Source organism: Coccinella septempunctata, chromosome 3, assembly GCF_907165205.1.
Source record: "Coccinella septempunctata chromosome 3, icCocSept1.1, whole genome shotgun sequence".
Taxonomy (NCBI): Eukaryota; Metazoa; Arthropoda; class Insecta; order Coleoptera; family Coccinellidae; genus Coccinella; species Coccinella septempunctata.
Window position 1 is genome coordinate 33030443 of NC_058191.1, and position 25237 is coordinate 33055679.

General features: G+C 33.0%; 1 protein-coding gene across 1 annotated transcript in view; it reads left to right on the forward strand.

The window, feature by feature from the left end:
- The window catches only part of LOC123310202, a 66785-nt gene that overhangs the window by 31620 nt on the left and 9928 nt on the right, over positions 1 to 25237 (forward strand). Inside the window, exons 5-8 of the mRNA XM_044893637.1 lie at positions 2070 to 2345; positions 12094 to 12294; positions 21494 to 21734; positions 23340 to 23520. Coding sequence (XP_044749572.1) covers positions 2070 to 2345; positions 12094 to 12294; positions 21494 to 21734; positions 23340 to 23520 — 899 coding nt within the window. The remainder of the gene's footprint in view (positions 1 to 2069; positions 2346 to 12093; positions 12295 to 21493; positions 21735 to 23339; positions 23521 to 25237) is intronic.

The following is a 25237-nucleotide window of genomic DNA, read 5'->3' on the forward strand; positions in this document are numbered from 1 at the left end:
GCCACCAACAGGGGAATGTATCAAGTGTTGTGTTCACCAGGAATTGTGGCACGAACAATAATGCAGTGTTTATAAAAAGGCGCTTCTGTATTGACAATAAACATTATTTCTTGAATATTGTAACATTTTGATGACATTATTTTGTAATTTGTTTTGATTGTGTGGTTCACTAAGTACTGCGTTCACTTACTCCGTGAGGGTACGCACACTTACCCGCAATACGGGGCATGTGAACGCACTCCGACTTTCACCATTAAATTTCTTTTTGCGGAAAGAAAACGTTTTTGTTTGTTGGCTTTTCGATGATTTTTTATAGATTAGAAAATTCTCTATCTTATGAATATGTTTTAATTTTCCTAGCTTCAATATTTGAAACAGGGTATGGCTTGAAAGGCAAAAGTGCGCACAGATGCGCCGAATGACTCTAAGGCCATTTTTCAAACGACATGCTCTGAACTTTTTTGTCTGATGGATGCCCTAGTGGGCCTAGTGGGTATTCTTCGTTTTTATGAAGCATTGCAGGCTTGAAATTAGTTTTAAAATCTATTCATTTCAGGTCTTAAATGTTTTCATGAAAGTGAAGACTATCCATTTCAAATGTATGCAATATTATCGACAACTTTCACAAGCTTTCCGAATCTCTCGAACTAACCAATCATGCCTAAAAACATTAAAATCGAATTCAAAAAAGTTCAAGAAATAATTTCCCTGATAAAGTGGATCAGAATACGAAGCAGCCTGTAAGAGGAGCTCCTGTATCCATACCTATGTCTATGTGTCGGAAATATTTCAACTTGAACGTCTTCAAATCCAAAGTAAAGATGAAATTTAGCACACAAACTTCTCATAAAACTTTTCCGTAGAATATATCACCATTACATTAATTCATTCACAGCTGGCAACTATAATTACAGGTATTGTCCTCAATGTTTTCATCTATCCAATTTTCCAACATATACGAAGGTATATATATGAAAGGAGATTAGTTTTCTTTGACATCCATTCCATAACTTCACCTCCCCTACTGTGTTCCGTCATCTATAATGTGAAACATATTGCTTCCAAATCCTGGAAGTTTGATGCCTTGATACTCTAGTTTCGATTTAGTCTTTAATGGATTATTATTTCCTTCTCGTTGCTCTAATTTGATTTCAAGCGAAGACGTAGATTGTAGGGATATTCATCAAGCTTTGGCTTGCTCATATCAAGTTTATACAATGAAAATGGCCGAACTTCAAGGAAGTAATAAATGGAAATGATATTGAATTGATAACTTGGGTTCAATATGTCCAGAATGAGGCAAAATTAGTGCAGCGACTGATATTTCTTCTCATAAGAATGATTTAATAATAACAGCCGGTTCCATAATCAAACCTTAAGTCGCTTAAATTTCAAAGATTCCTTTAACCCTACTGAAAATGACACTAAAAGAAGCTTTAAGCGTAAAGGGACTACAAATTTTTTTATGAAACTGGCTGTAAAAAATTTTCTAGTCAATTTTTCGAATATAGAACTGCATCTACCAGATTACTGCTTTGAATTATTCTTTATAAAATGTCCAAATAACAATAATTAAAAATCATTTTCAATTCAGCAGTCAATAATTTCCAAAATCATTCAGATTGTAGAGTTGCAAGCAAATTATTGTTTCAACTCACACATAAATGTATTTCTGAAAAGAATAATATTTTCATGAAGCTATAACACAGGGTCTTCATAAATGATTGTAGATTTCAGTGAGTTTTGAATTGTTTTTTGCCGTTACATATTAACAAATAATATTGAAATTCAAAATCTACAGTCAATCTTATCACTGTGTTTCCCAAGTCTCATTATTATTGGAGATTCTCTTGGCAATAAAAACTTTAATTTTTGCGTGATACTCTCGAAAACTTTCACTCCTGTTAGTAGGTTCTTCCTTCATTTTTTATCTCAGGAGCGTCTCAAATGACAATTTTATAATTGCACCTATGAAAAATTAATTCCGCAACACAAAATGATCAAAACAGGCTTCTTAATTAGTCAATGAGCTATGTGGAAAATTTTCTGAATAATCCTTTTCTTTTTAGAGCCTTCACCTTTATATGACAATAACCACTACCACGAGGAATGTCTTCGATGCAACTCTTGTGGACTGAACTTAACAGGGCCGAACCAAAAGCGTGCAAGACGCTTCAAGAACATAATCCTATGCGACCTGCACTTTGCTGATGTTGCTCTGATGGAGTGCTCTGATTTCATGCAACAGTTGCGTTCTTTCAAACCACAATCTCTGGGTTGCGCGGTTGCTAGGAGGAAGAGCTCTACAACCCTCATTTTTCCGTTACCACCACAAGCATGCTCAGGTAAGCCGACAAATCATGTGACACGATTTTTCTGTGATTTCTAGTCGAATCTGTTTAGGTGAAATGTAGAAATTGCCCTGCAACTAAATTTCATATTGCAATCGAGAAAAATTGACGATAAAATCATATATACAGGGTGTTTATCGAAGAGGAGGAAAAATACAAAAAGTGATTTGTTGAACGAAAACATATTTCGAGCAGAAACATGGGGTCGAACATAGGTACACATATATATATAGGGTGTATTTAAAGGTGGTGATTTTTTCATCAGAAAGAAGAACTGGTCAAAATGAAGCGTTTCACCAAAAATCACCTATACAAAACTTTTGAAATGACGTGAAAGGTTCGAACTTATTGATTTCGACTTCGAAATACATACAAAAGTTATAATTCGAAGTCAATGTAAGCACTATTATGGAAACAACGCGAAAAAAATGAAAAGTACCAAATCACTCTCGTCAACGAAAAGATTATCCATTTCTGGTACAAAAAGTGAAAATTGCCATTAGAGAAAACTCAAGTACACTCCAGTTTTCATAGAAGGACATGACAAACTCCTCAAATATACATGAAATGCTTCTCAATTTGCAATAAAAATTGATCTCTTAGAGGATTTTCCTACAAAATTGTGAAAACATAAGATATTAGTTTTGGGCGTTATTTTCTACTCTCCCTGTAAAATGAAGCATTCTCAACTGATCTCCAGAAAGCGAAATTTTTCCACTTGTAGTATTTGGGATGGAAATACTTTACGTCTCGAAGAAAATTTACAAAGGGCTCTTCTGTTGATCAATAAAATCCTAAAGAGTAAATTATTCAGAGCGTGCTGAATGGTATAATTTTCCCCTAAAGAGAATATTCATTCCTTCATGCAGAAGAAAAATTCTTTATTATTCCTCCCTTCACTTAAAGCAATTCCTTTCATTAGGAATTTGCATTCATTTTTCCAGATTCTTCTTCTTTTATCTGAAACTAAGACACATTAATATTAATCTGAGGCAAAGCTGTCTTTTCCTAAATACTAGTTTACCTTAATACTGTAATAATAAACCGACAATTTATCATGCTCACTTACATACTATGAGTGAGCATTCAGATGATTCAGGAGAATTCTTAAAGCTTATACTTTCCTCCTGCTCTTAATCCAGATATATTTCGTTATTTATAATTCAGAGGTGACTTAGACCGATAAGAATAATACATCACAGAAGTTCATCTAACTACCAGGGGAAAAATAAACTTTTAACAAATTATTTTGGTAATTCATCCTCGTTAAACATGCAACCAACTGTGGGCAGCACTACGGAGGCTACTGTTGCTGTGTAATAATTTTGTGTTCACCTCGTGACTGATTCATAACAGAAAAAGGAGAAAGAAACAGTGATCATCTAGCTTATTTAATCTTTCATTTCAAGGCATATATCTTCTTTTAAAAATAATTGGATTCAAGTAATTAAAATAGTTTCCCTATTTGCTTTTATTTCTTCATAATTATAATAACAATTATTTCTTTATTTTCTTCAAAGTATCAACAACTGTTGAAGTAGTTATATGATTATTTGAAAGTCGTTTTTACTTAATAAACATGGAGAATATGCTGAGTGAGAGTAATTTTATCTCTTCCAATTATTAGTCAAAGGTAAGTATTTAGTGTTTTGATCATGTTTTACTGAATATATCTAGGTATATCATATTTTGATTCACTTATTCAGAATGGAAATTGGTTCATTATTATTTACAGATATGGATTGAATATTCTATGGAATTAATGATGGATAGTTTGGGATTCAGGAAAGAGTGATCAACAGCAAGAAATGTGTGTGTAGTCAGATCACTCTAAGATTGAACACCAAGCTATTTTATTTCGTTTGGTGTTCTACCTTACAGTGAGCGGACTGTACAACAATTTACCACATCATCAATCTATGACTCTTCAATATATATATATTCATATGTGTGTGTATCTGTCTGTTTATATTTATTACATTTTTTTCTAAACTGTTTATGTTTATATGTGTGTGGAAATGTATAAACTCAAAATTTTTTCAACTTAATAGCAGAAGATCATCTTGCTCTTCATATTTGCTTTCACGGAACTGCATTCTACATTATTTGTGGTATTTTCTACGATCTACTCAAAGTGGAATTCATGTTTTAATCACCATACATTTTTCGTTATCACAATTCATATTCCTTTATTTTTCGTACGAATATTATGAACATGTCGCTTTCAGAAGACTCAGCAGAGTTACACTGAGCTGTACTAGTTATCTCAATAAATTTTTGACTATACCGACTATCTCTCAATATACCAATGTGCATATAGTCTTTTGAAAGAGTTTATAGTTCCCAATAATTTCCCACAAGAAATCGTCTTCTTCAATAAATAATCAACCTGCATATTCTACAATTCATGAGTAATCGAGGTTCTAAGTGAAATGATGTTGAAAAAGTAGCCTAAGTTTTTCTGGAGGTTCTGAAGATCTGAAATAGAGTAATTCTATACTCCATTGGAAAATAGTATTTATTCGAAAAAACATTGAGTTTTATATTTAATTAATCCATTATGATCATAATAAACTTATTGGATAAAATATGGTCTGAAATTCATACACGGCGACCATCATCATGACATCATGATCCTCTTAATGAGGAAGCAAATTCAAGTTTTTCTGTCTAGTCTTATATTGGTCAAAAACACTCAAAACAACCGTTAGTTCATTATGATGCATTCAAGTCAGCTGATTTAAACATTGTTCTGTACTACCCATATTATATAATTCAGTATTCTATTTAATTCCCCTAAATCTCTACATGAAATGCTTTTCCGTGAATGTCTCCCTACTGCTGGTCAACAGTAAATCGCCTAATACTCTTAAGTGCTTCCAAATCTGTTGAGCTGCCTGAATAATCGATCGTCATTAAATGTCAATTACAAATTCAATTCAGAATGATTTATGACCAGATCAATGGCTCACAATTTAGTCTATTGCGAATGTATGAGAATACTGACATATAAATATTAAAATATAATAATAATTCCATATTTAACATATCTGGACTAAATTCCATATTGAACCTGGAATAATTACAAATTGTGATTCCAATAAAAAAACAGTTGTCAGACCGTTCATTTTATATTTTTCAACTGAAGATTTTGCGTATCGAATTGAAACACTTGTTGCCTGCAAAATTCAATTTTTAAAGTCTCTATTTAGGAAACAGAAGAAGAGAAGTATTTGAAGCTTTTTGATATTTCATATCAAACGAACATACCTATTTATGACAACCTGGCAAGCCTATGATATTTATTGAGCTATACACGCATATATAAAATGAAGCTTGAAGCTAGAAAGTAAAAAACTCCCATTAACAAATTTTTTTTTTAATAATACCCTTGTTCAACATCAAACGTGAATCCATAAAATTGGTACGAATCTTTTTTTCGAATAACGTCTCCCGAAAGTTGAGCAATTCCCATCTAGCTCGAAATATAAAACAATAACCTTTCTGATAATTGAAATCTATGTATCAAACCGAAATGATTCTAGGTATTGCAATATCATTGGCCATATATCACTAATCTTTGGCTATTTCAGCTAGAGCTACAATGTAATATACCAGGACTTCGACGCAATATAGAGGCCATAATTTTCCGGGTATACTATCAACTGTGACCAACTGTGCATAATCTCCACTGCTGTATCAATAGTGGTTATTGAAAATTGCCCCATCGTTTATTTTTCGCAGTCTGGCAGGGATTGATTTTCCGGAGTTTTTAACAGGTTAGCTGTCATTACCGGTACACATTGAGGCGCAATTTAAATCCGAATATTGAAAACGGGTGTTCTTCACCTGAATGAATACTTTCCCAGAAGCATTTATTAATCGATACTATGTAAGAAAATGAGCTTAACTTTGCGTTCGAATAATTCCGACAATTGACGTGGTTATAGAGGTTATAAGATTCGATTCGATGTAAAGAATTTATTTATTTGACTTTACATCAATGGTGACAAATTGGCGAATGCGATGGTCCCAAAAAGGATTTGTTCCAAGTCAAATTAAAGCATCTGAAAATATCTTAATTTTCACTAAAAAGAATTAGTTCGATATTACACAAATTTTACAGGTGGGTAAAAACTTCAGTTAAAAGAAGGATATCTCTCGATATATATACTGAGAAATTATCAGATTTCAAATATTACTCTAAAATATAACTAAAAAAGTAAGTATAAATCATGTGAGAATTCTTCATCTTCTCATATATTGATAAGAATATCCTATTTCGGTGTTCCATGAATTGAGACAAATCAAGGTTAACGCACTGTCAATGAAAATCTTGGCTTTCTTGGATGAAGAAAGAGATAATTCAATAAAAGGAATATTTGCAAATACACCATATATGATCAATTTGTTGCACATATATTATGGTCATTAAAATTTAAATTTAACGTTGATGTACAACTTGATATTGCTTCCATCAATATCTTTAGATTTATGTTACCAAATGATGAAACTTTGGATGTAATATACTGCCCTATTCATTTTGAGGAATTGGCTCGAAATATAGTAGCAAATAGATGGTTGAGAAAACCATCAAGTTTCGAATTTTTCGAAGTGTAGTTAAAGGAACGTCAATCAACAAGTCAGCCAAACTGCTCTGGGAAGATCAGATAAATTGCCCTGAAAAACGTTGATCGAAAAAGGCATCGTTTCCACAAAGTAATTATCTGTTTTCGATTTCACAAAAACGCTCAATGTAACACAAGAAATAGAGTAGAATTGTACTGCCACTGTTATAGGCGGAAATATTTCCTTCATTTGCGATAACAAGGGTAGTTCTTCATGAAAGATCGCAGCTTAGGTAAATACTATAAAGAATATAAAAATTATACTTGCTGGAAATGCTTTTCGTCGAATCATAGAAAACTAGACTAGAAATTTCACTTTTTGAGATACTTCCAAACTAGAAATATAACGAAGTGGAAGAATGAAAGAAAATAATAATGATGTGGAGCCTGCAAACTGAGGCAAGTTAAACTTTCAAATAATGTGTTATCTGAAGAAAAATCGAAACCTGTTGTACTCGACATCAAAAATAGAACTCTTATTTCCAATGTAAATCTGAATATTTTAGAAAAGTGATAAAATCCTCTCAAGACTATCTTCATGTTAAATTTTTGACAAATGAATTACTATCTCCGGTTTGGTTCAGGGGAATTTCAAACGAACGGTACTTGAAATTGAGATTCTAGGTTCTCTAGATACTTCTGGCAGACACTATGCATAAAAGAATCTCATATTATATATATATGAGATAATATTTTGAGGTGAAATGGTCCCGGAATGAACAAACATAAACTTCTTAAATCAATACATATACGCACATACGTATAGGCCACCCATATTTAACTTGGAATGACTATAAATGAAAAATTATTTGGTCAATGCATAAATTTCAGGTAAAACTCTAAGTAAACAACAAGTTCTCCGTAAGTACAATATTTGTACTTTCCCCAGATTTCTGATATGGATGAACTCATTCAGAAAGACTGAACAGCAGATTTTTCACACAATCAAAAACGCTAACTTGACTATTTGTCTTGGATATTAAATATATCAAAACTGGAGAAGGTATCTCCAGGTACAATGAATTGATCATCTGATTCAAAATGTTCCTCTAGGAATCAGTTATTGAAGCGATTTCAGCAATTGAATTTTAATTCTCCTCATATGAAAAACTTCCTTATTACATGACTCTTTTTCCACCATTTTGCAACCAAAATTGGGATTGTTATTCTTTACAGATTCAATTCGTTAATAACATTTTTTGCTAACCGATATTTCATCAATATGGTTATGGAAGTACTTCATGCGCTATTCGATATAAATTTATATCATTGTAAGAATCATTGTATAAAATCGGTTATCGAATGGATTATGAGATCATTTCAGAGCCATCCAATTTTTAATTACTGTAAATCAGAAACCAGCAAAAGTATAAATTGATTGATTCTGTATTTATATCCAAATTGAAGTATCCTTTTACTTCAATGAAAAAAGACGAATATTCAAATATTGTGTTTTGTAATAATAAGATTTTGAATAACAACCATGATTCGATATCGAAATAACGCTTCCCAATTCCTTATCAAGTAGTTAAATTCTTTTAGGACATTGATTACTTCTTAAATTGATAAAAATTTCAACTATGCTATTTCAATATGATATGAGTACCTAATTGTTAGAATATTTATTATAACATAAGTACGAAATTTTTCAAATTTGAAAAAAAGCTCTACAATTTGAATCATACAAATAACAATACTTCCTTATTATAAAGCTTTACAATATACCTAGTGAGTAAGTTTTTGACTTGTAAGAGCTCAACTCTTAAAACTCAAACTTGACCATTTTGGAAAATAAAAGAATTTATCATTTTTTATCGAATAATGGGCCGTTTTCGGGTTGAAATTCAAAAAAATTTGAAAAACTGGAGGAATGCAACTTTATTTAAAAGATCCACAGATGTGTAGTGTCAAACCTATAGATTGAGCGTAATATTCTGAAGGGATTTTGTTTTTGCAGGGGTCGTATAGCTCATTATGAAAAATTGTAAGGGAAAGAAGTGTTGTTTTCGGCATCAAGCTTCTACTGTTGAAATATACAGGGTGTTTTCAAAGCAGAGTCTTCAAACAGGTAGGAGTCATAAAAAAAAGGCATTTCACAAAAAATTTCTATATGAAATATTCAAGATGCTAGAACTTCGATGACATTTCATTAAATTTCAAGTACGAGACGGTGGAAGGTGAATCTAGCATAGGTAAAACGAAAAAAATATGAACATATGGCTGGAGAATGGTTCAGTACAAGTCTATCTGATTAGTTGCATCAGGTCACTTGAAAAAATTGTTGTATCGAGCGATTTGGGGTGAAAAGAGTGTAGAAAATTGAGACATGTTACCTATTGAAATATACGAATGATGGATGAGGTTTTGAACTAATTTTGTCATTTTTCAAGTTTTTATAGGTGATTTTGGGTGAAATTCTTTATTTTGATTCAGTTCTACTTTGTGTCAAAAAAAGCCTAACCTAAATCAAAGACTTAATCTGTAGGTTCGAAAAACCTAAAAATAATTTGAAATATGGGTTATAATTAAGGAATTCGAAAACGGAGGGTTTTCGCGTGACTATTGATACTGTCCATATGTTTCTTTTCCAATTGTCCCTAAACCAAATTATCTTCCGTTTAAATTAATGGATGTTTCCCCAATGCGGCGTGCATTATTAAGCAAGAGGGTATTCTCTAACAGAATTATCTCTGAACCCGTAACTCCAATATCTATTTTTCGCTACCTGCGAAAATTGCTCCAGGGACAAGGAGTTTCGTATAAAATGTAAGTAAAACGAAGCATCGCTAGTGGTGGGAAATTTTGTTGCATAAATGGTTTCACATCAACTATTCAACACCTTGAGGAAGACCTTAGGGACCGGAGCGAACAAAAGCATAACTGTTACTTTATTGTACGCTTTTATACCGAAACCCATCTCCGTGTAAAATATACATCCATGCGAGACCAACAAGGAGAAAATGGGATTAATGTGATGTAATATAACGGATCCAGTTTCAGGATACCCTCGTGGTTTCAAAATCCTCGTAATTTCGGATCGTTAGAAAAGTCATAAATATCGTTCTGGATATCATGTTTTAAAGTAACTGCAATTCTTATTTGAAATATCGTGGTTTCGGTATTCAGACAGGAGAGCGTTCCATTTAAGTGTTCACAAATTGTTTTTTATGGGGTAGGGGGCAGGGTTTCTTCTCTTTTCATAATGTCGGAAGGAATATTTCCCCTCATATTATGATAATAATTTGAAATTATTCGAAAACGAATATCAACAGGTAAATTTGACATGGATTCGTATCACAAACAGAAAATAGCGGCGTACAATATTATGATTCAAAGATTACTAAATTCCTTTTTCAAGAAGCAATTTTACTAAAAAATTAGACACAATAAAACAGACCGCGGTGAAAAACGGTAATGCTGAATTAAAAGACACGATGCTTGCGAAAAGTTATTCAAAACAGCAATAAAGGATATCGATTGAAATTTATTCTGGGAGGATTCTGCATTTCCTGAAACTTTTTAGGGTTTTCACTCCTTATATCTGAAACAAAATCAATTGAAAAAATGTATTGACAATTAATGTCAAACAAAAGATACAATTCAGAAGATTTTCGAAAATTGATTTTCGTCTGATGAAGGAGTCTGATATAGACTCCGAAACGTTACAATATAAAATTATAATTTCAAATTTCTATATTTTCAGTATTTCAGTTTATTGTCGAGCAACAACAATTTTTGCTAGTTGATTTGCTCCTGACAAATTAGTGCAAGAATTTATGCAGGAGCAAATCGTTTATTTTATTTTTTTAATTGATTTTGTTTCAGAGATTGGGAGTGAAAACCCTAAAAAGTTTCAGGAAAAGCAATAAAAGAGTTTATTTTTTCAAGTAGAAATTAATCACAAATATAAAGTGATATCTCATTTAGGAAAAAGTTCTAAGAAAATATCAAATTTTTTGAAATTTGAAGGTAACAAATTAGCTTCTAAAAAGGAAAATAATTTAGGTAAAAACATAAGCAATAATACAGATCAAACAAATCAGTTAGATAACTTATAAGTATAGGTCAAACTGGTTGAAATTTTGAGAAAAGAATATTGGAACACAGAAATTGTTTCAGCAAAGATTCTACGTTGAATGCAAAGCACAACTTCAACTTTGATATTTTACATATAGAAACTAAAATTCAGAAACTGAATCTTTTCGAAAGTTTGGAAAGCCATAAATGTGAGTTATCGCCAGATTTAATAAACGATCAGATTGACCTCAATAAATCCCCATTACTCAATTTATTTTGAGCTTTTGTGTTCAACTAGTAGAAGTAGTTTTGGTCAGTTCAGTCTCTAACATAAAATAAACAAAACAAAATGAAAAATATTAAACTTAAAATGTAAAAAAAAAGGGCAAAAATAGAAAACTTCGCTGAAATCTGAGGGTAGATGATAGTTTTAGAAAACATCGAGGAATGAAGATGTTATCATGAACTAATAGAAAGTTCCATTTTCTATATTATTTAATATTAAGAGGGGTCTACACCGTTTTGGTAGTCAGTTTAAAACGAGACAATGAATATCTTACGCCAGAAACCACTAATTTATATGGGGTTTTCATTATAATTCAATTCAATCAGTTCGTCAGCTCGAAAAGTCAGAAACTTTCTTATTCGTCAAACGGAAAAGAAAATATTTTTTTTTCCTTGAAGAACATAGATTCATTCATGTTATCAACTTTCCGAGGTGAAATGATCTCTTCTATGAATTTCCACGTGAAAAAATTTCTTGAGAAGTCTCGCTATTGGCTACAATTCGTATCCTGGTGAAATTGAAAAAAGACGTTCGTTAAGTGCTGCCATCTTTTCGACGAAAGTGGAAACTATTGTAACATTCGTAACTCCTACTTATCGTTCGATTGTTCTGGCAACACCCCACATCTGGTAGTCTTTCCCTCTTTACACCTTATACGGATGGCGAGGAAGTCCCGTGGTATAAACTCCTCTCAATATATTTAATAAGTTGCGTTACTTGAAAAATGCAACGTTTCTTCCACTTATATCTGTTTATTGTGTCCCCATATTCTTTTTTGTATTGTAATATTTATTCATTTGCTTTTTTCCAGATGAATTCTGCGAAGAGTTCCCGCACAACTTCATCCCGACACCAGGCTACTGGATCGAATGTTCCAGGCAGAAAATCAACACAGATACAATTTGGGACGAATCCGAATCCGACCATGATATCCGGGAAAGCGAGGAGCTCAATAATATCGACGGGCTTGACCAGGAGAACGGTCATCCCTGTATCAGGAGGAGGGATAGAAGTAAGTGAAAGGGTGCGAGGGGTGAAGCGTCATCTTGTGTTCAAAGGGAGATAGATTAGCTCGATATTGACGGTCCGGGGATTTGACGACATCGGGGATAAGTAATATATATATGGTATCGATTCATTGCAAGAAATATGGAATTGATACAGAGGGAGATTTAAGTGCGAAGTGATGCTTGATTTCTCTGGAAACGTTCCGCTTCCATTCCATTATTTCTGGGGATTTAGGTCCTATAGGTGAAATGCCAGGAGACAGTTCGAAATCCATTTGACGAGCGTATTCCAGAAATTCAGTCTTATTCTAGTTAGGATGTATGACAAGAAGAATAATAGAGCAAAAGACAGTAAAGTATCTTTCTTCCGAATTTCTTCTTTAATTTTGTAACATTTCATGTGTCATTTCATCAATCGCTATCTAATTTTAGATGTTTGCCGAAGACTCATATCATTATGTAATGAAAAAACACCTGACATGTAACAGAATGCAGGAGAAAATGTTGAATAATGACTTTTTATTCGTTCAGAAACACAACCTCTTTATACATTTTGGATATTTTCAAAAAATCTTGCGTTTCATGAAAACATTGGAAAAAAGAATTGAATGGAAACACAAACGGCTTAACAATTTTCAAAAAATTCAAATATACAGGATGTTTTTGAGTTGATGCGAAAACTTTCAAAGGGTGATTCTTTAGCAAAAATTAAGGAGGGTCTTTCATATAACTTTTTGTTCAACATTGTTTTCCCTCCAAGTTACAGCCCCTGACTGAGGTAAAAAAAATTGTTTTTATTTTATATATCCTTATAGAAAATCAGCACAATTAAACTTTTTGTCATATGACTTCCTTTGATAGCAGCTTACTTGATATTTTTTTAATAAATAAAAGTTGCAGATTGAGTCTGTCTTTTAAAATAAATTTTTTGAATAGGGGTTGTTTTTTTCAGCGTCTTGTGATTACATTTTAGGGTAACAAAAACACTTAAAAACTGCCATTTTATTAGTATCAGTTATCTGCCAAATTTAATTCTTTTAAATTTTTCCAAAGTTGATATATACCGGGTGGCCAACCCCAGACGCGGCGCTCATTTTGAGGGAGTAAATAGAGATATTTTGAAAATCATTTCTTGTGGTGTGTGTAGGGTGTTCAAAAGCATAATTTAAAATTATTGTCATATAGAGTGTCTTCGAAAACAAAGATATAGACCAAAGTTATACTTTTTTAAATGTAACACACTGTATTTGAACTCAAAAATAGAATGGCAAGCTCAAATTATGATGATTTTCTTCAGATCACGTTATACCTTAGAAGGACCATTTACGAGATAATGGCAAAAATGGTTTATTAGTTTTGCATTAAAAATCGAAAATTGCTCAGAAACTATCAGGTTTAGATGTAGAAAAATTTTCTGAAGATAGTTTCGAATTTAATTTTTACTTTTTACGAGATATAGAAATACCGGGTGCGCCATTTGAAATAAAAAAGTTTTCGACGATTATTTATAGTTGATGTTTGAGAATTAATTATGATCACTCTGTATATTCCACAGTTGAAATTTTCTCTTATATGTAGGAGTAGCCAACTTGTCTACTCGAAAAATTTTTGTCTGTATCGGTGGCGTAACTAGTTTCTTCTTTGAAAAAACTCCATATTTTCTATTTTTCGCCATTATCTCGTAAAGGGTGCTTCTGAACTATAAAGTAATCTGAAGAAACTCATCATAACTTGAGCTTGCCATTCCATTTTTGAGGTCAAATATAGGGTGTTACATTTAAAAAACTGTAACTTTGGCCTACATCTTTGTTTTCCAACACCCTGTATATATGACAATAATTTTAAATTGAGCTTTGGGACATCCTACATACACCACAAGGAAAGATTTTCAAAATTTCTTCATTTACTCCCTCAAAATGAGCGCCGCGTCTGGGGCGGGCCACCCGGTATATTGAATAAAAACAATTTTTTTTACCTGATTTTAAAGGGCTGTAACTTGGAGGAAAAAGGTTATTGAACAAAAAGTTTTATAAATGACCCCCCTTAATTTTTGCTGCGTTTAATGTTTAGTGGTTCCAAAGTGTTTTAAGGGATCCATTGCCTAAATAGCATAGATAACTATCAGATTTTGCATATCATGAAACTCCTATGTGCCAAATTCATCAATTTTTTTTAGGTCCGGGTGCTGAAATAGAAGTAAAAGACCATATCTGGGAACAAAATTCAGAAATTCCTGGCAAAAATAAAAATAGACTTTGTTGTATTAATTGCCGCACATCCTGTATATTATGAGAATTTTGGCAACGTATCAATTAAAATTCTGAAAGCCGATTCTCCGCAATATCTCTCGACGAAAATAATCGGGCAGGAGACAAATTATGAGATGAAGGACACTTCCCGATGTCGTTTATTGTGTTCGTGTACAGAAAAACTGATCCTCAGGATGTTATTATATCGTCAGTGAAAGACACTCGAAATGTGCCTCTAAAGGGGAATCAAGCACGTGTCCAATTTACTGGGAAAACATTGCTGGCGGCAGCTGTTTGCTTACAATATCCAGGATCTGCTTAGGTCGCTCTCTCGGCACACATCCCTTTATTGCTTTCACAGTTTGAATTTTTTCCCGCTATGAGATCAACGAAAAATATGATTTGTGACATTATCAGAGTATGGCAGAATCCTTGAACCAAACTCGTCAACTGGGATCTCGTTTTCGAGGAATGTTCGTATTTTCTGGGTGTACACTGCGCGTCAAAATTATGGAACATATTCATTTTCTCAGAAGAAAGATATTTGGCAACAAAATCCTGAAACAGGTCAATTTTTGTTGCACCCTGTGCCATCCCCATCAATTCTCTAAATTTTTTGAATAGGGAAATTGCTCAGATGGTACTTTTTTGGCAAGGTTTTTGTATCTTCTTTACAGGTGTGCAGAAATTTTCTAGAAATTCTTTTTTTTAATTATATAGTTCAGAGAGGTTTTCAGTATGTGCACTTTGCTCATTTACTTTGAGACGATAGTATCTGATGAAATTTGTCACCGAATGAAAGTCTACCATTACAGTTTTGTTCCATAGACATATTAATAAAGGTAATGAGTCTATGTTTTGTTCATGCTCAACTTTCATCCCCTTTCAACCCCAAGCGCTTTGATTGCATCCACAACGATGGTGGTCATTTTGATCATTTATTTAACTTATCTTGTAATGCATAATGATTCTCTGGGTGGTACTTAAATGCCGAAATAAATTTCCAATGTCACTCACTTTTTTTCTCCACTAAAAGGTTCGTAGGGGTTGAAAGATGTGCAAAAACAAAACTGTAATTATCGACTTTCATTCGATGACAAATTTCATCAGGTACCATCGTCTCAAAATAAGTGAACCATGACAAAGAGCACATACTGAAAAAAATTAAAAAAAAAATTTTTTCTTGAAAATTTCTGCACGCCTGTAAAGAACATACAAAGATCTTGCCAAAAAAGTACCACATGACCCACTTTCCCTATTCAAAAAATTTAGAAGGTTGATGGGGATGGCACAGGGTGTAAAAAAATCTGTCAAAATTCATAAAAATTTGGTAAAAGTGAAACAAAAATTGATTGACCTGTTTCAGGATTTTGTTGCCAAATATATTTCTTCTGAGAAAATGAATATTTTCCATAATTTTGACTCGCACTGTGTTTTTTCTGGATGAAAGATTATTCTGAATATGTTCTGAATAGTTGGGATGTGGTGAAATTGTTGAAATATTCTGGATATAATTTTCATACTCGCTACATAATAATTTTTGTTCTATGAACTTAATGACGCGTTTTAAAAGTTTGTATGTAGCAAAATCGTATCAAAGTTTTCCATTTACATACTAGTTATACCAAAATGACCTTTCTACCCCTAAACAATTTATTATTTCACTATGTAGAAAAAAATTATGATTCAAAATTAATTTTGGAAAAACGTTTCATTCAGGGTATTTTAGAAAGTCATCGCACATACCTATTTCAAATTGATTTCCTATTTCTTAAATCGACTTTTCATTCTCTGAAAAATTCTGACTATCTTTTATCTAGCATATCCTATACTTTGGCATAGATAACCTATAGATGCACAATTCTTTTTCCTAATTTGTTTTCTTGAAAGTGACATCTATTGGCGTTCTTCCACTTTTGCCCGCATGTTTTTGGCAACTTTGCTATCATAAATACAAATGTCTACCGAGCTGTCAACGCTTTCGGTTCAAGTTTGAACAATTCGAGATTATTTCGGACGAATTAGTAATAATTCTCAGCTATTGTGATACTCGCTATAATGCAAATTTCAATATAGATTTGGTGACATCTGATTAAAAAAATTTCACGATAGAAATAAATGATAAGATAATAACTCAACATATTTATGAGGTTGCGGTCAGGAAGTTCGATATTTATAAAGTTTTAAACTCCTCAACATCTAAGTCGTTGTTTCCTGAGTTCTTCTTTGAATTGGATTATACAAAGAGATATTTTAAAACACGAATAAAAAATATTAAGTATTTCTTAAGTATTTCAAAAGGCAAAAGATATACAGATTGACCCCTTTGAAATACGTTCATTATTATTCCTAAAAAAGGAAAGATCTGACAACATTGTTAACACCACCATAATATCGGCTATATCACACAATCCTTGAAAACCAAAATTTATAAATATCGTGCCTTCCATTTCCGAGGTAATTGAGGCTTTCCATACTTGAAACTCACTCAGTATGTAAAGATCAAAGTTGAGATTCGAGTATTGCTGTTGCAGTAATGGTGCAGGTATGATGAAAAAAATCGTATGCTGAAGTAGGTAGGTATAGTGAAATTTCTCTCATGAGCCTTCAAGGCTCACCTTTCTCATATTTTGCATTTTTGCCAACTTATTTTGGTCGCGTAAACGCTTCCTACTTCTCGCCAATGTTTTCCCAACTTTCTGTGAATAAACTCATCAATTGCAATGGATAAATAGACGAATATAATTAGGGATCCATTCATATTTCTGTCAATCTCTGTACGCCAGGTAATAATTAATTCAAACATAATTCTCTTATCGTTTTTGGATGACGCCACATTATATGCAGATGCTTCTCGAAAATCTCATGAATATATTGCATTTCAAGCGTAAAACGAAGAAAAACCGATCGAGACTGAACCACGTCCGAAGACCAAACCAACGGCACTTCACCATTCAGCTCCCTCACAAATTGGATCATCCATCCTGTCGAATATCATCAAAGACCCACAGAACCCTCCCTCATATCCCGTAAACTCTCCGACGACGGACTTCAAAATCCATTTTGTTGAAAGCGTCTTTCCGCAGCCCCGAAAATGATCCCCTGTCGTTCCTGAGCACGGCTAGATGAGCGTAAAGCGTATAACTTCGACAGATACTCCCTAACCTATTTGGCGGAAGTCGTCGATCATAATAATCCGGCACAAATTCCGGTTGTGCAGCTAACTAGGAAATCGGGAGTTTAGTATCTGGGACCTCTTCCTTGAGAATGTGAAAAGCGACTTTACTCCTCTTCTGTAATGGAATATGTGAGATGTATTATGGTTTTGGGAATAACTTTTATGGTTCGAAACGATTCGGTATTCGGTTATGCCGAAAGGTTTGTCTAAATCTGAGATCCAGGGAGCACACACAATGTAATGAATATCATAGATGGATGGCATTGAAGATCAAAATATATTTCATTTCGTACAAACTGAAAAATACAGGGTGTCTGTAAACAAATGCGAAGGACTTAGGGAGATGATTGCTCGATGAAAAAAAGCAGGGGTAGTTTCTGTAATTTTTTTTCGAACTCGACCTCCCTTCCAAGATACAGCCTTTGGAAGGCGATGACGAGTTTTGGATTTTTTTTTACGGGTTCTAAAAAACACCGAGTCATAAAACTATACATAATATGAAGCACAAAGTGTAGATGTTACTCACACAATTTTAATATATCTCATAACTTCATTATTAGGAGTTGAAAATAACAACCCTTTATGATTTTCTTCAAAAATCATTTTCCTGGGATATATTTTCGAAAAATATCATTCTCTTATGGTTTCCCATTCGATTCTGGACAAAAAAGTCTGCTGCAAAATTTCGATACAGTTACTTACACATACTTTTCTCGGAATAAATAAAAACTTACAAGCAGTTCTGATCAGGGAAATACTCATTCTATGGAACACTTGTACGATGAAATGGAATTAACAATGATCAAAATTGCATGTAAGTATTTATTTATACCGAGAAAAGTATCGACTGTATTGAAATTTTGCAAGAGACTTTTTTCTGCAGAATCGAATGGGAAACCATAAGACAATTTTATTTTTCGAAAATCTATCCCACAAAAACAATTTTTGAAGGAAAATCATAAAGAGTTTTTCTTGTCAACCCCTAATAATAAAGTTATGAGATTTAAAAAAATTGTCTGACTAACATCTTCTTAGTGCTTCATATTATGTATAGTTTTATACTCAGTGTTTTTTAGAATCCGTAAAAAAAATTAAAAACTGTCAACTCGTCATCGCCTTCCAAAGGCTGTAACTTGGGAGGGAGGTCGATTTCGAAAAAATTTATAGGAACCCTTGCTTGTTTTCATCGAGAAATCATCTCCCTAAGTCCTTCGAATTTGTTCACAGACACCCAGTATAATGGAAATCGAATTATATCATTATAAAAAATAACTATTCTGTCAAAATTATTTATAGAAAAAAAGTGGAAATATTGTTTGTACTAATAGCAAACATAGAGATTTTATTTGTTTAAAAGTCCTATCTTGAAGAAAGTCCATATAAATACTTAAAATGTGAAAACAGTTCTCTTCATTAAAGTACTGATAGTAGATGAATTCGGATTTTACCTTGAAAATCAAGTTTCACTTTCCAGCAATTGTACAATTTCTGAATTTTGCATGGATTTTTCTGATAAGGGATACCTATACAGCAAATTGAATATGTAACCGCCGCATTCGCCATTTAGTGATTATTATCTTTTATGACAACTCATTCATATTTGAAATTGATATACTTATAATATGTGTTTCGATACATATATGAGAAGGGTAAGGATATACGAATGCAACCAGTTTGTGATCATCTTTTAGATGGTAAACCATTCAATTACTTTTGGAATTGATATACCTACTCATAATATGTATTAGGATATAAAAATTCAACCATTTCTGAGTCCTGCCATAGGTTTCCCAGCACTTCTGGTAGTTTTGTGTGATTATCCGCACATTTATTAGGGTAACATTTTATTTTTTATTACATCATAATTCAACATGGCAGATAGGTTTCGTGAATGACCTATTCTTTGTTGTTATTATGAAACCAACTCATTGTTTGTCTACATCTTATGAAAATAGAACATTGGTTGGAGTTAAGTGAACAAATTTTTCAATAAACAAAATCTGCTCCACTTTTTTTAATTTTCTTACTTGTAAGCTAGTTATACTATATACAGGTTGAGTCTTTGACTCGTATAAATATTTTGGCATTTCTGAATCGGCTCGGTTTGAAGTATACAAGCTGTTGAAAAGCCATAAAAAATGTTATTTTTAGTTCTACCTCATAAACGGTTTCATCGAAGAAAATGAATTTCAAAATATACATATACACAAGATATCACCCACGTCTTCCAGTTTTCTCATTATGACCATAACCATAAAAATACCAAAAATTCAAAGAACCCAACTTTTGAAACTGAGTTTCTGACACGATCTAATAAATATTTGAATGTTTTGTTAAATACAAGTATTCTTCATATCTTCTCGTATAATACGCCGTTTTCGAGTGATTTGATGTTCAAAAATTAAAAAGTATATGTGAAATTTCAAAAATTAGGTACTTAGGCTGAATAGAAATCTGTTTGAGAGATCCATAGATGTGTAGTGCCATAGATTTAGCTTTTTATTCTAAAGGTAATTTTGTTTTTCCAGGGGTGGCACAGCTCATTATGAAAACTTAAAATGGCTATATCTTTTTATCAAGGCCGAATCGGAAAAAATTGTATGGGAAAAGGGTATTTCTTTCGACCTCAAGAATTAACTGTATATACCAGTCAAAGACTCACTCTGCAGATAATACAATTTCCAGAATTATTTATTACTTTCCGAACAGTGTTAATATTTTTACGTATGATGAACTTGGTTGAATATCTACTAGCAGATTAAATATACGTATAACTCGAAGTCTCGCGTTGATTATACCACACATATATCTTCAAATATAAGGGCTAGAAATCATAATTCTTAATCTGACTTAATTCTCAACGTTGGATGTTGCAAATAATCTTCTAATTGGAAGAAGATATTATGTGTAGGAAAACCAAAATTGTATAATTCTCATATCGACAATACAAAGATGATTTGTACTTGGTGCTCGTCTCAACAATCAGTGCATGATAGATTTATCGCATCTAACATAGATTAGTAGTAAAGTGGTTCAGATCTGTATCAATTAGGTACGTCAAATTTCTATTGTGTGGGATCATTTAGAGGAGGAAACACTTTTACTTTGTAATCACGACGCATCGTGATAATTGGACGAGAGAATATGCAAACCAGGCAAGGAAGTGATATCCTTCTAAACGATAGAATATCTCAGCATGTATAAATTACCAGTGCCCTTCACTAGGCTGAATTTGAAGCCGCATCTGTATGCGGTTTCTGTAAGCAGATGCAACACTCTCATCCATCTTCGTCATGTTCAGAATAGAGTTGAAGGAGAAGCGCTCCGCATTCTAGGGTTACTCAAGAACTAATTTAATTTTGATGAAAGTGTCCATTTGGGGTTCAGACCGTAATTGCTACCTGATATTTTTGATGGTGGAATTGAAATGACTTCCTATGTGTTCTCCGCTTCTAACTCACATACAAAATCCAATTAGATAAATGCTCGGAAGAAATTAGGCTCCTATGTTAGACCTATTCAACTGTTAATTCAAAGGGTAGCGGAAAATTAGATCTGGGAAAATCCTGGAGAATTTCTTTTTAGATTATGAATTCATAGCTTCTACGTGGAGAGTTGACGAATTCATCATCCATGCTAAAAACAATAATATTTCGTTACTATAGGTACTACATAATATTTTATCTGATGTGCTTATAATTTGATAACTTGAATCTGAGCTGTATCTTTGAACATGTAAATGAACTCAATCATAAGTCATTTGATGATTTCTTCTAGGTTGCAGTGATTTGTATGAGGATGATGAGGAAGATGATATGTCGCCACCAAGAAAAAAGACCGTTATTGAAGAGCAATGGGAGAAAAATCAAGGATTCGAGCTCACTAGCGTAGAACAAGAAACGTACGAGAAGTATTTTTATGGAACGGAGCACTGGAATTATTTCACAAATGACGAAGATCTAGGTCCTGTGGTTCTGTCCATAAAACAGGAAACTCTGAATTCACGAGATCAATTCAGGTGAATTTTTATTCCACTTAGAATAACTTGGCTCATTCTCCTTCATATTTTCGATTTTTTTTACCTATTTTCGAATCATTGGTATACCTCAATTTTCATATGGTCCTTTTGCAAACATTCTGTGATCATTGAAACAATCATAATGCGGAAAAATTGCTACTTTAGGTATTTGAAAAAAAAATTGAACATAATCAAGGCACAGTTTTTCTGAATAGGCATTCTTACATTCAGATGAAAAATAATTCGGAGTGACATAAAGAAGGAAATTTCCAGATGCTCGTCATCTTGCAATATGGCTTCAGCATTTAATGCCCTCGGTAATCTCGATCTGAATCTGTCAGTTTTGTCTTTCAGATATAAATTTCAAGGTCTCCAATTAAAGTTATTGTCATTTCCGTCAATTCTACTGTGCTGTGGATTAATTTTCTTATCATTCCTCTTCCTTTTTCGTTCCATTCATTTTCCTGTTTTTACCACTCAAGCTGAATCATTGGAAATGTATTGTTTTCTGACATACCTACTGAGTGTAATGAATAAGTGCCACAAACTTCAGGGGGTGATTCTGTATGAAAAAATAATGAAAAGTGGCTATATAAATTTTGTCCGCGAATGCGCTTCATTTTTCTAGATACAGGGTGTTAAAGTTAATCTTAAGATCTGACTGCTTATTTATTGCTCTGAAATCGGTCGGTATGCCAATAAAATTTGTTGAGACATCTTTTGATACGCAATAAAAAAAAATTTATAGCCTCATATAGACAATGATCTCAATTTTTCAAAAAAACCATGTTTGAATTATTTGTTCAGTTCGTTATAAAAATCTTGTGTCTATTTTCTTGTATGTTGTGCTGTTTGAATGCGAAATTATATTTTACTATTTTTCCAAATGAAAAATTTTGTGACTTTGTGATTATTCCGATATTGCCATATTGTGGATATATTGTAACAATTCAGTGACACCAAAAAAGGGTCACATTCTGTTTCAAAGATACAGGGTGATTTATTCATTGTGGCAGAACTTACCAATTTTTGAAATTTTGCAATTTTTGCCCAACTGTTCATATAAAAAAACATACAGACCAGGATTCAAAAGTTTTGATTTTTTTGGTATTCTTTACACGAGAAATCATTTTGTCGTTAATATCATCTGATTTTGCATAGATTTGTAGTCCAGTATTGTTACTTACTATAGCGGCACACAAACCCTTCTCGTTTTTTCTTCACATAAATTAAGGCTTATAAGTGCCATTACGGCTCTGGCTCTAGTGGAGAGATTTATTCCCTGATTCTGATGAACTTGACTTTTTTTTATTTTGAAAGATCCGGAGTTCAGTGGACCAAAAGTTCTACCCAAATCAATAAATCCTCCTATCTCAGAAACAATTAAATAACCTTAGCCAATATTCTACTGTTGTTTTCTGGTTCCCTAGGTTATATTATCTTTTCACAATTAAACTAAGTATTTAAACTTCACACCCAAATAAATGCCTTCTAATGTGTTACAATAATTATTATTGAACGAAAATCCAATCGCCTTCCTTTTTCCAACTTCAGATCTGATACCCGCTGTCCATTATCTGTTTTATCTAATGGTTCTTTTTTCAGGATATTAGTGAGAGCTATTAGTTACACCGTACATGGATTAATACCAGCGAGCTGCGTTTTTGCAGATCGATATAACAGGGAAGAAGTAGTACGGTCATTAGGCAAAGAAGTTAACATCAATCCACCTTTAACTTTGGGACAGCTTCCTGATACTCCTGAAGAATTACTCAAGCTAGATCAGGTGAGTGAACGCTCATAAATATTCAGAGACTGTACAAGGGCAATTATACACGAACAAAAAAGTAATAGGATTCCCAAAGAGATGGGTAACTTTTATTTTCACACTGAAATATTTTAGTTTCCTATTTTCATTAACAAATTTTTTGGATGAAAATAATGGTCATAAATGGCTATGAAAGAAAGGACCGTTCCAGTACATGAATAATACAGGGTGTTTTCAACGGTGAGGCTTTTTTTTGACAGAAGATAGAACTCATCAAAATAAGCCGTTCAACCAAAAATTTTCTATATAAAATATCCAAGATGGCTGAGATACAACCCCTAGAAGTTCGACACAATTTCATTGAATTTCAAGTACGGAACTGTGGGAGGTGACTCCGGCATCGCAAAAACGAAACAAAACATAAACATATGGCTGGACAATGAATGGTTCAGTACCAAGTTCATCGGATTAGATGCAGATGCATCAGATCACTTTTGAGAGAATCATAATTGTTGTATCGTGCAATTTAGGGTAAAAAAAAAATTAGAAAATCGAGGCAGTTCCTTGAAAGTGCTTATGTTAGTTATGTTGAAAAAGTGCTACGATGTTTCCCCATTTCATCCCATTTTTACAACGATTGTTGCAATGTGTGAACAAGAAGATTGTGTTGCCCATTGTGAAAAAATTCGTGAATAATTTGGACGAATTTAATTGGTGAGATTTTAAAGTATTAATCTATTTTACACTTGTGTCCTAAGTCCCTTCTGTCAGTTGGTATCGAAATGGGCCATTTCATAAAATCGTGTAAGTTACTAAAAAATAATGAGAACAATTCGGCAATCCTATGTTTCCATTTTCATTACCACGTAAATATCGAACGAGCCAATATCCTCAACGAAACCACATGGTCGAATCAGGCGACAATTCAGCTAACAAACGGTCGTATTAGGTTCTATTTCAGTAATCATTTTCAATTTTTTTTTCAACATTGTCATTTTGAAAGTTTTGTATAGTATAGGTGATTCTTGGTGAAACGCTTCATTTTGATCAGTTGTACCTTCTGTTGAAAAAAAAAAGCCTCACCTGCAAATACAGCCTGTATATGCAAAGTCAACAGTGCTCGATTGCTGGATTAAAAATTTTGTGCTAGGAAAATCATTCAAACTTTGGCGGGATCGACTTTAACTAATGAGGTACTTTTATTAAGCACAAATAATTTCATTTCATCGCATCTTATGTTTGCATGCTCATAATTTTCCTCAACAAAGTTTCAAAATTAATCCAGATATACAGGATGTTGATGAATAATTGAAAAAAAATGTAAGGGTATTCATATGATTTTTTTTTTCTTGAGCAACCTCTGCTCAGAAACTACTCCCTAATTATGTCACCTGAAAGGCAATTTTCTTCTTAGAAACTAGAAAACTGAGAGAAATTAAATTGAGCGGACATTCTATGGAGCATGAAGGTAGTCAAACAATTTTTTGTGGGTTGCAAGGGGTTGAAAAAGCTACCCCCAATATTTGTTTGGGGTTACATGGCCTCATGTAATTTCTTGCTAAAAGTGCGGTTTTTAAAAAAATATTAATTTATCAACTGGTAAGTACATAGCGTGAGTCGTATAAGCCGGAATTATCTTCCCACTTAAATTCATCTAGTAGGCGGATATCATGCTGACATAATAGGAAAACATCATCAAACATTTTTTAATGGTTTTCAAGCTCCATTTCATTTC